Genomic DNA, 15,798 nt, shown 5'->3' on the forward strand with positions numbered 1-15,798 from the left:
CACACACATTACAATGATAAATTTCCTATGCACAGTATTCAATAGAAGTATTTTAACACACAGTGTTTGTCATGTGTAGCTAAGATGTATCAAAACATTTTTATCCTCAGAGCAAACATGTAATTTTGGAGAGGTAAATACCTACGTCATTCAGTCTCAAAAATTCAATCACATTTTTAATATCTCCTCAGCCTGTGAGTGAGATCACACTTTATCACATTGCACTCCACTGAGTGGAGTTTATTTTGCAGTTTAGCTTTAAAGGACAAATTGATTTTTTGTAACCTGCTTGCAAAATTACCCCAGCAGTGGTAACCAGCAGTGGGGAGATGCTGACTCAGCAGTGGTAAGGGCTAGATAATTGCACAGGTGCTACTTGTCCCTTTCTCTTTCAGTCAGCCTTGCTCCAACGCAGTGAGCAGCACTCCTTTCTTTCTCTGTCACCGAGCCAGGATACAAGTAGTGAATTCCAGGAAAAATATGTGATCTGAAATGAGCCGTGGTGAAAGGCAGTGCAGTGTGGAATGGAGTTTCACAATGACATATTAAAAAAAGAAGAGATCAAAAGTAAACTGCCTTTTTATTTTCTATGACTGAAAATCTCTGCCAAGTTTATATTCATTAAAAAGAAAACACCCCACTGAAATAACTTGATTCAAATGGAGATAGGAAGTAAGAACTCAAACTGTATTAAAGATCTTTCTTTTCCTAGGAATACAAAAGTATCAAATTCAAAATACTACGCTACCATCTATTAGGAAAACCACTTAAACTGTCTATGACTTGTTATTTATCAGTCACTGGAAGGCACCCAAAAGACACTAGCGCTCTTCCCTTGCAAACTGTGATGTGACACACTGCCCACACTAACTGACAAGCTACCTAAATGACAACTTTTCACAGTGCCAGAGAAAGAAAATTCAGCCAATGTCCATTTCTTTGCTAGTTTTAAGATGAAAAGCAATAGATAAAAGCAATACCCCTAATATGACAAGCTATGAAAGAGCAGTTCTGTGGCAGAGACAGTGTAACAAAACCTGTGAAGTCAGGAGGCTCCTCTGGAGTGCAGAGGGCAGGGACAACAGCAGGACTGTACGCGCCAGCTGCTGAATAAAATCCAGATGTGCTCTCAGTGCCAGAAACTAAGTCTCGTATCAGCTTCAGGGAGTTAAATCAGATTCAAATATAACTCCCCATGTCTGACAAGATTGGAAATAATGATATGAGTTGTAAGGAATACTTGAAACTATAGAAGCTGTGCAAAACACCTTTGGTCCTTGTAATAGAGGATATACTGAAAACTCAAGCATTACTACCAAGAACAAAATGTGAATAATTACCAAATAGTAACGAGTCACTTGTCCCCGCAGGAGAAATGGCCTCACCATAGCGCCTGTGCCTGAGTGTGGAGACCTAAAGTCCATTTATCACATTTCAACCCAGATTCTTACTTTGGTTGAATTTTGCATTATGACAAATAGATACTGAGTCAAATGTTACTGTCTTCTATACCAGGAGTATGTCATAGAGTCAGTTACATTGAAAAACTGTGCTTTACATGTATAGCTTGGTGTATACCAGTTTGCAGAATCAGGCCTTCCATTTGCAGATATGCGTTTTCCTTATAGAGTTAACACTGTGAATGTTAGCACTGCTATGGCTCCAAAAAAAAGAACTGTAAATGTGACTGCTATAATCAGGGTTCTTTTGTGGGTGGTTTGGTTTTTTTTCCTCTCCCTTCTGGAGAGAGGAATACCCTAATTATCTGAATCAAGGTTACTGAAACAAATTGCAACACTGCATGTATATGAAATAAATATTTTTAAAAGCTTAAAAACAATAAAAGATATAAACCAGCGTGAAACTAATGACTAAAATTTTCAAGGTATTTGAATAAAGTTGCTGGCAGGCTTGTAGGTGGTTTACATAAGACTCCCTCACTCCAATCTTTCCAGACATGCTTTTGTGCTTGATTAATTAGAGAAACTAGGGAGAGGTGATACTTTTGCAGTGACTGATGTTTTCTCATAATTAAATCAATCTGGTATATATCTCCCATAAAGCATTAGGTCATGAAATGTTCATAAAACACCAACCTAAGTGTCAACTGGAAAATTACAAATTTAATTTTTAGATGGATCTCTTTGGTAAAAATAAAAACAGTGGTCTCTTTAATTTCATAGAAATATAGTATCATAAACTTACTCTGAGCATCATATATTAAAAATAATGCTATGCAAATAGGCATGACAGTTAAATAAGGTTATAGAATAAGACTGTTTAAACGAATAAGTAATATTTTAAAATGTCAGTCAACACACCATGAAAAAAAGAAAGCTCAATTTAATTAGGTTGGTCATTTGTGGCTTAGGTAGGAAAAGGATTAGCATGTAGAGTAAGTTAAGGCTGCCCAAAGCTTTGTGTGGGTTTTACACAGGTATTCACTTTCATTTCAATAAAAGAATTAGTATAACAAATGCTGGCTTACATGGTGCTTTGCTGCTTATGGCATAAGAGAGCTTCTCAAGAAACTTGCTGTGTTGCCATGTAAAGGTCAGGCACAGTTTACAGAGAATTGAAAAAAAAAAAAAGAGATCTTAAAAAAATGGCTTTGCTGACAAATCTGTAGTATGGTGGTACAGACAAGCTTTTTTATAGTTTGCTTATGCCGACTTTATTTTTACTAATTTCTCTGTAAAAGGAAAATAATTGTAGTACCAGTAGAGAAGATGTCTATCAGCAATCACTGGCATAGTCCAGTAGGATTGGAGGGGAAAGATAGAGGGTTTGGGGTAATATACTAACTTACATGATTTTTTTTTTAAGGTGCACAAAAGTCAAGCAATTGACAGTAATGTTTTCAGCCTGACATAACTTGCCTACTGCAGACTGCAGTGCATTGAAGAAAGCATAGTACATACAACACACTTGCTGGGAGGACTGCACTTTTGCCTAGCATTAATGCAAGAGGTCCCCACACAGTACTGAAAAATAAATGGGGCTTAGTTCATATTTCAGGCTTCCCCAGCTGGAATTATTTTCTATCTCCCTGGAAGATGGACCAGAAAGTGAGAAGAAAAGAGATTACAGGGGCCAGGCACAAGCCAAATCTGCACCTAATCTTCATAACCACAGGACTGATGTACATGGTAGGTATTTATAAAACAAACAGACTGTTGCATAGTGCATTCACGGCAATAAGTGTGCCCATTTTGCAAATACTGCGCTTTGGAAGTTCTGAGCACTGCCAGCCCAAACTGCTGGGACAGCACACTCACTGTTTTTAACTACTGTGCTCCATCCAAACTTGAGAGGAAAAGAATAATAACAGATTTTCTTTGTTTTGGAGAGAAAGTAACAAGAACCTTAAGTGTAAATTATTTTCATAGACAAGCATTCTTTGAAAACTAAAACAGATAAAAATTATCATTTGATACTCTCTAAAAGCTATTTTCCTTTTCTCCTTTGTACTTTTATGCTGAAGTACCTTCTCAAATCTTCTGAAAGCTGGGATTTTTTGAATCAATCTTGAAAATCACAAATGCTTCCACTACAAGTTTCCAGCTACTTTCTTTTCATATCTACTATGAAATATGCTAATAGAAAAAACAAGCAGCTGCACTCTGATCATTCAATGGAAACTACCAGCTTGTGTATATTTATTGTGTTCTTGACCCTGTATTTGCCAAAAGAATGTAGGCCCGCATACATTTCAGACAAGCAGATACAAAAAGTGTATTTAGAATTATGCCATACTGGAACTTTTTATAATAGTGTTTTTATTGTGGCATTATGAGGAATTCTTGTCAGACAATAAAGGGATTCTTTTTTTTCTTTTAAAGTCTCCAAAATGAAGAACACTATTTAGCAGATACTGTAAAAACTGAAAGGTTTGGAAATTTATTTAAATCTACTTAATACAAGGAACATAATGATTCCAACCAAATGGCAGAGGTGTAAAAGTCATTATTTCCAAGAGTGGGCAGGCCAAAGGAAGCCACTGAGTCTAGCAAAGGACACATATTGTGTGCTGTCAGTGCAATACACAAGGTTCAAACTCGTCTAGTGATAACAGCAATGTCTTTCAGCAGCACTGACTGCTTGTATTCAAGATGAATACAATGTCATCTGTGTTTTTACCCATTCTGAATATTATATTATTGGAAATGTACGTTAATGGCAACTTCTCTTGTATTTTGGTTTATAAGTGATTCAAGCCTATACTAACCACCAATATTTAAATGCAACCTTGGGAGAAAGCAAATCCCCTTAGATGTGTTCATTTGGAACACCACAAAATGCACACACTTCCAAGCCTCTGAAATAAATCAGAGATAGGCAGGTAATTCAGGAATAGCATGCGGAGCTTGAGTGGGTTTGTTGTTGCGGCTTTTTGAATTAGGTATCTATAAGCATTGCTACGGTTTATTCTTTTCAATGAGAATAAAGGAGCTGGGTTTTTAAAGGGTCTCATGGTGCTGTTACGTGTAAAGACATTGAAGCACTGGGTTACCTCCAGAACACGAAGCTGAAATTAACCACTTTAAAGCACAGTGAAAGACAAATTTAAACATTTAAACATGTGCCAGATATGAAAGCCCCCCCACCCAATCTATACCATGGTAAGGCTCAGCCTGCTGTAAAGCCTAAGCCTCTCACATAACAAATCTGGTAGACAAACACTCTGATTTATGAGAGAGGAAGAACTCTCATTCCCCAGTAGCACAACCGGTGAAATTCAGCAGCACTTAGTCAAAAAAAACCCTCCAAAACATTACACTACTGCACATTCAAGTCAAACAACACTCCCATTTCAGGATGCAAACCAAACTTGATGGTTCTCCTGCTAACTTTCTGTCCTGGCACAATAACTTTCCCCTGACTTTACATGCGGCAGCTAGGCTGGACAGATTAATATTCTCAACTGCACAGCCACTTAATCCCTCCTTGTCTCATTCCATAATGGTCACAATCAAGACCTGAATTCAGGTCTTTCTGTGGCCTTAACAACTGCTCCAAGCTTTTCATGACCTTCTATAATTCCAACTCTTTAGCACACATGTAGTTGTAATCATTGTGCACACTACCAGGTTAATCGTTAGTCCTTAAAATATAAAGCTAAGAAGGTCTTTACAGGATTGGAGCTCTAGTCTGCAACATGTTCCTTGTGTGTGCTGCAAATAATGGAAATAAGTGAGTGAAATTTTCACAAACCTTTGAATTACTCTTCTCAGTTATGAACAGCGAGAAAAAAACTTAAGTAGAAATACATATATACATAGCCACTTGTATGCAAATAGATAAAGCTAGATATATCATTTCTATATACTCCAAACCCTTGAAACAAACAAACAAACAAACAAACAAACAAACAAGCTTACCCTTGCCAACGTCAGTGTTCCTTGTTTACACACACTGCAGCGGACCCTCAGTTTCCCAGGTTTCACAGCTTGGCAGAAATTTTTGCAAAAAACATAAAAACTGTTGTAAGTAGCTGCACCTGCCAGGAGGAAAAAAAAACAAGAAACAATCAAAAAAATTTGATGTATACTGAAAATCAGTAACCAACTGTCACGAAAGGTTTCTATTTGACTCTATAAGTGATAAGTAAAAAAATCGGTTGACTAATTTTAAGGCCTGAATTCAGCATTGTGATTATCTTATCTTGCCTGGTCTAGTTCTTAGCAGCTTTCAGTAACTCCTGCTTCTTGATCAATAGTCATAGGTGAACTACACCGTAACTCCTAGAAAATGCATCCCGTCTTGAGTTTGAGCTTACCACTGATGAGCACCAGCTGTAATCTTTGGGAAGTGATGTATGAGATTAATTAGTCCAGCTCTCCATAACTTGCATCTTTCATTTGCCTAGCTGCAAGTTTTAGTGAGTTCAAATTGCATGAAAATTTCCTTGGATGAAGTTTAAAAGATCAGTTTGACTGATATCACAGTAAGAAAACAGATATTTAATTTAGCAAATTTAGTTTTATTCATGGAAGACTGGGAAGCATTTCTTTGTTCTTGCTGGCAGCGGTATAACCTAGAAAAGTTTGTAAACTGCTGCCAAGATATTAGGCCAAGCAAATTTTCAAGGAAAATTAAATGAAACGCATTCTGTTCTGTGAAACTATGGAACAGAAGATGATATGCAGAGAATTGTGTAAGCCTGGGGCAATGCTAATGAATTTGATTTCACATGCAATCCTGATCACTATTTTGAGTAGAGCACTTTTTAGAATGGCTATTGCTATTCCTTAGAAAATGACGGAAAATTCACAGCGTGGTTTTAATCTAGACTAGACATCTCCAAGTTCAGAGACTCAAGCTGATTATCAGAAGTTGAACTGAGACCAGAATAAAGCTTTTAACAGATTTTTCCCAATATCAAGAGGAATGGTTGTAGAGGTTTGTCCATTAACAGTGGTGAACTTCAGAATCAATAGCAGTCCCTTAGAGATCAAACATTTTTCGCTGTCTTCTTCCCCATTCTCATACTTCTCCCTACATTTATCAGCAATATACTTTTTATGTGTATTTGAATCCTAACATGTTACCACAGCAAATATGATCTGGAATAATATTTTTAAATCTGACTGACTTGCTTTATTTTTACATGTCCTTCACATGGTAAGGGTCAGATGCTGTGTTCCGCCAAAGAAAATGCCTATCGGTTTCATGATACACCTGTTCATAGGTGTCCTAACTTAAATGTGCAACTGGTTTCCAAAACTCAACTTCAGAGAACTATGTCATCCAAAAAACTTTTTTTCTAAGAAAAAGTACATAGATGTTTTAAAAGAAGATGTACGCTGATGAAAGAAGTTTTATAACACTTTTTCCAGATTTCAGAAATGTAAGCTACATTAAGAGTACATCAGTGATGTATCCAATATTAATTTTAGTCAACTGATCTATTAAGTGTTTTCATTATGCTGCCCTGGGGAATATTAATCACCATAGCAGAACATAAAGCATAACAGAATTTAAACTGAATTCATTTTTTTGTGGAAAATTAACACACATTCATACATTCATGCACATACAAACTTTTCATATGAATAAGTGCAACTCAAAAGGTTGAGAGCACACTTCTCCAATCAGTCTAAAACACAGTTCTGAGATTAAAATAGTTCAACTGACAAAAAAAAGGCTTATGCTGAAACATTTAATAAATGGTACAATGTTGAGAGCTGAATACAAACTAAATGTGACAAAATTTGGGACATTTGGATCTCTATTTACTCGTATTTTGCCTGAGGCTCCTAATGCTAGGACTGAGAGCATGTCTGGATTAGACTTAATTTGAGCTAGAAGCCACAACAAAAGTCTAAACTACAGCACTGCAAATGAGGAGGAGTACACTTGCAAATGATTGAATTTTATTTTTGGTAGTTCCTCTATGCAGGGTCAGCAGGTCAATCAATAAAACAAAAGGGCAGAACCTGTAGCACAATTCAAAGGAAATACTACATGACTTAAGTAAGCAAAAATGCTATTGCTAATAGAGGCCCACAATAAACAAGATGATTTCAGCCACTTAGTCTCAAGTGCAGGAAGTGAGACCAGAGCCCTTTACCTATTTTGGTATCACCAGTCCTCTCCCGCTGCTCTGATTTCTTATATGGGCAGTCTAATGAGACTAATGAGACTGCTACTTCTATTCACATTTAGAAGCACTTATCCTGAGTAGATCTGTGATGACACTACTCACTCTCCTAATTCGGTTCTACTCTCCAGAAAGATTCCTGCCATGACTTTAATGAAACCCGTTCAGTCAAACAGAACCATCTTATTGAGTACATGAGCCCTTACAGAATAAAACAGTTTGTTAATTGGGCTGATGCCTTTCCTGATCCAGTCTCCACTCCCTGATGTCTTGTGTCCCTGTCTCACACTTTATACCAAGTTTATTTCAGGCAGGAAACTACTTGAGGCAGGAATCATGCTTTCTGCCTGCTTTGTGTTCTAAGCTCATTCCATCTGGACCCAAAGATAAAATTATATTATTGATAATACTCTGCAAAATATTCACAGGATAGTATGGCATAAATCAGCATGACTGAATACTGTGGTAAAAAATAGCAGTCATAGGAGAGGCCTAAAATGAGACATACTGCTGATTTACTATAGAGGATAAATCTTATGCATTAGCTTGATATTTACTCCGTGCAAAAATAGACTACATTAGCTCAATATTCATTTTTCTTACCACTTTCCATTTTTTTCCTTTTTCATGAATATAAAAAATACCCCAAACACATCCCCCATGCACAACTTTGAAACACAAAAAAACAAATTTATAATGCAATGAATTGGAGCATTTAAGCAGCACAGATCTATTCAGAGACCCAGAATAACTTTTGAAATGCCTGCTATAGCAAGGCTGCTGGAGAGGCACAACATGACAAGAGGAATGTTCTGATTTTAGGAGGAAAGTGTAAATGGAGATTTCCAGCAAACCATTCACCATTTTATGCAGACATACTGATCTCATTCTCACAAGGTGCAGTTACATCATTAGGTGTATGTCCTGAGCAGCATCACCAGGAGTGGTGAAGACTGAATTAAAAATGCAAATGCTAGAAGTCAGCATACAGTACAATACTGATGGCCAGCATTCAACTCTTTACTGACTTGTTAATGTCTCTGTGGATTTTAGCATGGTCCTTGTCTGAGACTGCATCCCCTTGAATACCTTTTCAGAGGGGAACTGAAAGAAACAGGAACAAAGAAATCTGCTTTATGCACCAGCTCTGACATAGCAATATTAACAAGTAATGTAATTATGGCACCATGCCGGTAATCACTAAAATTGCTGCAGAACCAACCTTAGAACCTCATCTTTCCTCATTCAATCATGGTCTATAAGCTTTCATAAAGCTTTCCATTAATATTTTATAATACTGGCACTCAGCAAGAATGTGAAGACACAGCAGTCACAAGTTTTAAAAAAAAATAGGTCCCTTTATAAATGCTGACTTTGATACTGAACATGAGCATTAATGCCATAAATAAATAAATAAATAAAAATATAACTACTAGTATTCTTTTCAGTTACATACATTGGTGGGAGGGAAGACTGAGGGAAAAACAAATGCACTGTATCTGCACTTATTCTCTTCTGAGAAGGTAAAGTCACAACAACCTCAATTTTCAGGTCCATATTCCAAATATTTATTTGTGGGATGAGGGTCCCATAATAGTTTCTTTTGACCACCAATGATTCATCCGGTGGTCTGGACACTTTTCTAGCTTTCCCACACCAGTTGGTAATCAGCATGTCTTTTGAGAATCCATTTACTTTCAGTCTTTTATCCTTAAAGATGATGTAACAAGGATCTGTCATTTTGTTGACAAGAATTTTACTTTAATTTACTGTAAACCAAAAAGATGCCACCAGAAAGTTGATCTTACAAACCTGAGTTTCTAAGTTTGAAGTCCAAAAGCATTTTTCAGCACATGATTGTAGGCTAACTTTTTATGAAGCCACCTCCAACATGTCAAGCTTCAGATAAATCTGACTTGGAAATGCAGGAAAAAAGTGTCTTTTATTTTATTCACATGTGATGAATTAGCAACCAAATTAATAATTTCCATCTGCATTGGTGAAGTCCTCTCATAACTTGTTTCAACATAGCAAAACTCATTTAATGCACAACTGCCTGGCTATATGGGTCTACCTTACCTGCCCTTTGCATTTGGTAAGAACACTTACAGGACTGAATCTTTCAGGGAAAGTAAGGGAATGTCTCTTGTCTGAAGTCACAAGAAATGCGTCTCCCATCTGCAGTCATAGAGAATTCAAAACCTCCTTCCTCAGGTCATCCATTCTAGCACTTCAATATCTTTATCTTTAAGAAGATACTCCTTATTTCTAGCTTTAATTTTCTGTGCTGAAATTTAACAGTTACATCCTCCACTTTCACCCAAAGATATGGAAGCCAATTTATTTTCTTTCTTTTTGCAGCAGGTTTTTGTATTAGTTTTCTATTTCATGGGCTAGTCAACCCCAACATGATCATTCCTTTCTTACACATAGTACTCTCTAGAGCTCAAAATATTTCTCTTGGATTTTTCTTTAAATAGTGTTAGGTGCAGCTCCCTAAACTTGTCACGATTTTCCAGCTGAAGTCTTTCCAATGTTGAACACAATAGGGTTCTTTTTCGAAGACATCTTTTTATCTGTTCCTGTATAATATTTTGCTCAACATTATGGGCATAACTTAATTGGTTCTTGTTCAGTCTATGATCTAAAATGAACCTCCAGACCCTTGTCTACTTCAACTGTTGTAACCCACTCTGTATTCGTGTTGTTGAATGCTGCCAGCCAAGCGCAATACCCTGGGCTGGCCCCTTCTGAGCAGCATGGTGTTTCTTTCCAGACTGTATTTCCAATTTGTCATGATCATTTGACATCCTCAGGCTGTCATCCACTTTATCTGCAGTCCCTCCTAGCTTGGTGATGTCTACTGCTTTAATAAGTATTGTATCTATTCCATCCTCCAGGTCATTAATGAGAATATTGATTAATACCAGATGTAGGGCAGACCTGTTCAATATATCCCTCCATTTTGATGATGAACTACTAATAACTACTCCCTGGCAACAAATTAGTAGACAAGTTCACAGCAACCTTACTGTTTCTTATCTATATCTGGACCCCCCATTTGCTAATGACAGTATCATGCTAAATAGTCAAAAACCTTGGAAAGGTGAATATGTGATATCTACTGCTTTCTTCTCTCCACAGTTCAACATGACCTGGTTTTTGATAAATTCATCCTGTTTGTTACTCTTGTTCTTGGATTCTTTCAGATATTTGCGAGTGTTAAATTTTTCCTCCAACCATTTTCAGGAACTTCAATTAAGCTTTTAGGTTTTAAAATTCCTAGACTTTTCCACTTTTAAAAACATCACCAGATCCCCCCTCCATTCTTCTTATATATTATTTATTTTCTGTGAGTTCTAGAAGTTATTTCTATAGTTCTGAGATTCCATTCAATAAGGAGGACATTTACTTTAAAAGAATAAAAATTATACTAATGTCTCATAAAGTAGCAAATTTAGAATTATCCATGTAGGAGCAAGCAAAAAATAAGTCTGAGCTGTTTGAGGTTTTTTCTTGTTTTGTTTTTGTTTGTTTCTGTTTTTCAACTACAAGCAATATCTAGTACTGATATTTTCCTCGCAAAATTTCCTAACAAAAATTGCAGTAAAATATAAAGCAAGAAACTAATTGATGAAGAACAGCTACTGAAGGCTCCAAGACCTTCCAGAATTTAAAGCAGAAGTATTCATAGGCTAACCTGCTAAGATAGCTCTGGTAATGAGATAAGTTATAGCCTCAGGTCATGCTACAGTGTTAGAAATAAATTATTTCAATTGTTATTATCTTTCTATATTAACCATCAAATAACATGACAGAAGAGATAAAGTAACATAACATATTAACCTAAATTCATCACATCTCCTTTCTAATATCCAGAAATAATGTCTCCAAAAACCTGAGTTTAAGCCCTATGTAAACTGAATTGCTCAAACTAAGTCATCAGAGGTGGGGTTAAGGATCAATTTTGAAAGTTTAATATCCTTCAGTGCTGGGGAACAGCATCCCTGACATTCAGGAATGGATGACAGGTCAAGAGAAACAACAACAATAATTTTTCTCTAGTATATTTTGTACTGAATGCACTTCTATAGGATGTTTAATAGCTCCTTCAATATATGAGATATAATTCCCAGCTAGAGTCATAATGAATACTATGTAATTAACATGGTGTCATGGTGCTGATTGCCACTTTTTCTACCAATGTTCTCATTCGAGTGAAGCTTGCAACTGTTGGAGAAACTTAATGACTTCCCACTTGGAAATATCGAAAGTGTGTCTGAGGGCAATAGGGAGATGAGAGAAAGTTCAAGAGAAAAGTGTTGGAGCAAGACAAAGTACCAGGAGACACAGAAATATCCTAAGTATTGTAACCCCCTCTCCATAAGCTCCTCTGTAAGCTCTTTTCCCTGCCAACTCCACCTCAGGCTTAATTATCTGCCTTCAAGAGTGTCTAAGGTCTACGGCCCACCATCATAACCTTGGCTCAGCCTCCTAAGGAAATGACCAAGTCATGAGAAAGCTGTGAAAAAGTTTGTAGAAGGATAAAAGTAAAATGGCAGAGAGAAAGGGTCGTGGAGATGGATTCACTAGGCCAAGGATTGAAGAGGAAAAGTACCAACATGGGTAGTTATAAAATCTCAAAGGAAAAAAGGAGAGGGTTATTTGATCTGACACTGTCTGTTGAGAGCTTACAGTTTAATGATCCAAGATACACAGATGACAGGTTTCATGTATGCTCATTGGTCTCCATTAAATCTTTCTCAGTGTTTTTGTCAGATTCTGCTTTTCTTTTTAGTGTATTTTCTATATTAGCTATTTGTTGATCTAGATCTTCAAATTAGCCATAGAAAAGAAAGAGGAAGGTTCAAATAAGCCACGCTGCAGGTTGTATAAGATCAAACCAACTGCTTCCTCCTGTTCGGTTTTAGAGAAGTTATACAATAAATTACTCAAACCTGAATAACAGAAGTCTGAGATAGAATTTTCCTAGTTAAAAAGCAGGAGTGGATCTGATAGACAAAATCTGTGATTCCACTTCCAAAAGCAATTTATTTATCATTTTATACCTTCAACATCTCCAGTAACCTTTAAACAATGTACATTTAACATGGACCAGGATAATACGTATGGCTAATTTGTATGAATATATATGTACTTGTACATATGTGAATTATACACATATATGTATAATGTAAATGGATGAGGCACACACTGTTGGTGTATACCTTCAAAAACTTTAATAAGAATTCAGAAAACAATCCCTATTTTGCAGTTTTCACTTTCAAATGTCATCAGATAAAGCCATTATTACAGGCTAGTTTTAGTAAAATGCTTGGTGGTTTTCTCTATTGAGTTCATTGAATTATGTTGCTTTTACTATCCAAAAAAATTTATGAAGATATGAATGCAAAAGGCTGCTCATTTATGATCTATGTCGGGACTTGTCTTCTCATCCCAGTGAGACACCCTCTCTCTTTTCTACCTCTTCAAAGCTAATTTCCTCAAAAATGTCCCATCACAAAAAGTATTAAAACTGTTCTCTCCCTTCAGTGTTTTATATAAAAACAGTAAGTAACTTTCTCTGATGTGTATCCCAGTGTTTTGTACTGTCTCCCTATTTAGATTGTTAAGCTCCTTAGGATGTGAATTATCTCCTTCTTTCTGTGTTGTTAATGATGAACATGCTGTGGGAGCTTTATTCATGTTACTGATAGCACAGACCAATTATTTTGATATGCATGACTAGTTAATCAGAAAACATTAGTCATAATGACTATAGACCTGATCCTGAAATCTCTAATCAGTCAAAACACCCATTATCATCCATATGACTGTTTAGTGAATAAAATCTGAATAGGGATATTAGGAGCTAACCTACTGTTTTCATTTGAACTGCATTTTCATATAGATGATAATGACTACTGAGTCTTTAACTCGGCTATTTAAAAGAGGACACAGCTACAGGAAGTCTTCCAACAGATTGAAAATTATATAAAGCTAACATTGTTTCAGATTCCATTATATTTACATTTAGACTAGTTGTGATTTGTAAAATGTAGACTGACTGTCAGAGACCTCTCAGACCATTTTAGCAATTTGTACTCACATAATGAAAAATACATAGTTAGAAGTGAATGACAAAAAAAGTATTTTTCCAACTGCCTTCACTTTAAGGACTTTGCTTGATTCAACAAAGTAGGAGGAAAAACATCTGCAGTATAAGCCCAGTAGTCTCAAAGTAGTGAAAATTTCCACATAAAGCTAAAGTAAAAAAAAAGTGTGGAGGTTGCACTTCTGCACCTAAAAAAAGAGAAGTGACTGAAAAGATCCCATTCATTTTCCAAAAATACAACTGATGTATTCTGCCTTTAATCTTTTATTGTTTAACTGCCTGTCTTTACCTGCAAAGATTTCACAGAGCACATAGCTTTCCTCCCCAGACACATATATGCAGATGCACACATTTATAAAACTTTTCTACCTGTTGATGATGATACTTATTCTTTATGATGTCTATGTAATTTAGACCATGAGAATGGCATTTATTTGACAGCTAGATTCATCTAAACTGGTTGTGCTATATTCTAGTGAGAAAAATGGGCACTTTTATGGTTTGATTCAATTCATCTGAAAGTAGATATAAAAAGATATAAATATGTCAGATAAATTGTGCCTAAAAGGGTCTGTTTTTCTCTGTTGTGGGGATTTAGGACTACTAGGTCTGGTAGAGATATCTACATTGCAAACCTTTAAAATTAGGTGAGATGAATCCCACGGTGATGCTGTGCACAACAGCTCATGACAAAGAGCTGCGGTATTTTGCAGTATGGCTAACAATATTAAATAGACTAAACCTTAAATAAAACAATTCCTTTTCTTGAGACTGAAATACAATTTGCAGAATGTCTATGGATCTCAGGTAATTAAAGTATGTGGAAGACACAGCTATTTGGAAAAAAGAAATGGACTTGTCACTGTAACAAGGACTAAAATTAAAGTAAGAGATGATATTAAGAAGAGTTGGAATTTGGCTGAAAAGGGTGTAATACCTGTGTTAGAGGTGAAATATCAGAAGTACTTGACAAAGACAACAGGGGGGACATTTGTCTTTTTTGCTCCTTCCTTCTCAGTGAAAAAAATTTGTGTGCAAAAAAACCAGGAGGCTTCTATTAATTCTAAAAATGCAAAAATAATAGTATTTGATCTATTTTAGATTTCTGGAATTTGGAATGGGGTAGGAAAAAAAGTTCATTAGGCTTTCTCTTTCAATCTTTATCACAAAAGAATCTTCTGCTTCCCTTTTCTGAGCGCCAGCATCATTTACTTCCTTTCATATTTCCCCCAAACTCTTCCTTCATTATCTTGTTACCCAGCTAACTTCTGTAATTACCTTTCCCCCTTCTCATTCCCTTTCCTGACCTCTACATAAACTTCACTTTTTTCTTACTTCTCACAATATACTCTTCTCTCTTTCAGCTTGCTCTCTGATTTTCAAAGGAGCAAACTTCAACACTAAAGCTAGCATAGTTTGATTAACAATAAGGATTGAAGGCAGCAAAAAGAGAAAAAAATTGTGATGATTCTGCCAGACAGCAAAACATATGGGGGGGGGGGGGGAGGAAGACAATTTCATGAGACTGCTGAAAGCTTAGCAAATGATACATGGGAGAGAGTGACACCCTGCACGTCAACAAAGTGTTCAAGACTAAGGGTATCAAAAGGTCTCTCTGAAAATGTACTCCTTCTGCATGGGGAAACCACTACGCTCCAACCGTAACATCTCCCACAAAATACCACCCTGAGCTGCTTTTTACCTCAATGAAGGGACTGAGCGTGACCTGGACTGATAACAACTGGCTGGAACTGGCTTATTTGTAGTTGAAGGCAGGGACTTTTGGGTTTAAGTCTAAGCATGTAAGGGGAAGTGAAGCTGCTCCAGAAACCCAAGCATGGGTGGCACAGATCTTGCAGTGTAGGCTTCAGTATGAGCAGCAGATCCAGCTGAGCACAATTTCAGCAAATAAACTAAGAAATGTTTTCAAATTAAAAGCCAGTTGTATGATCAGCTCCAGCACAGCTCTGGTTTCCTCCTTTTTGTCCAAGTGGAATTTGGGAACGTGCACTCTTGTTTTGAGATTTCTGTACAGAGAGCAGCATGTTTAGGGAAATAGCCGTGACTGGACAGCTCGACA

At 36.5% G+C, this 15,798-nt stretch overlaps 1 protein-coding gene across 2 annotated transcripts in view; it reads right to left on the reverse strand.

Moving 5' to 3' along the window:
* The window catches only part of PRKN (parkin RBR E3 ubiquitin protein ligase), a 788,033-nt gene that overhangs the window by 479,846 nt on the left and 292,389 nt on the right, over positions 1-15,798 (reverse strand). For both annotated transcript variants that reach the window (XM_075036090.1, XM_075036089.1), the window contains one exon: positions 5,382-5,500. In XM_075036090.1, coding sequence (XP_074892191.1) covers positions 5,382-5,500 — 119 coding nt within the window. The remainder of the gene's footprint in view (positions 1-5,381; positions 5,501-15,798) is intronic.

This window comes from Buteo buteo, chromosome 9 (genome assembly GCF_964188355.1).
Source record: "Buteo buteo chromosome 9, bButBut1.hap1.1, whole genome shotgun sequence".
Lineage (NCBI taxonomy): Eukaryota > Metazoa > Chordata > Aves > Accipitriformes > Accipitridae > Buteo > Buteo buteo.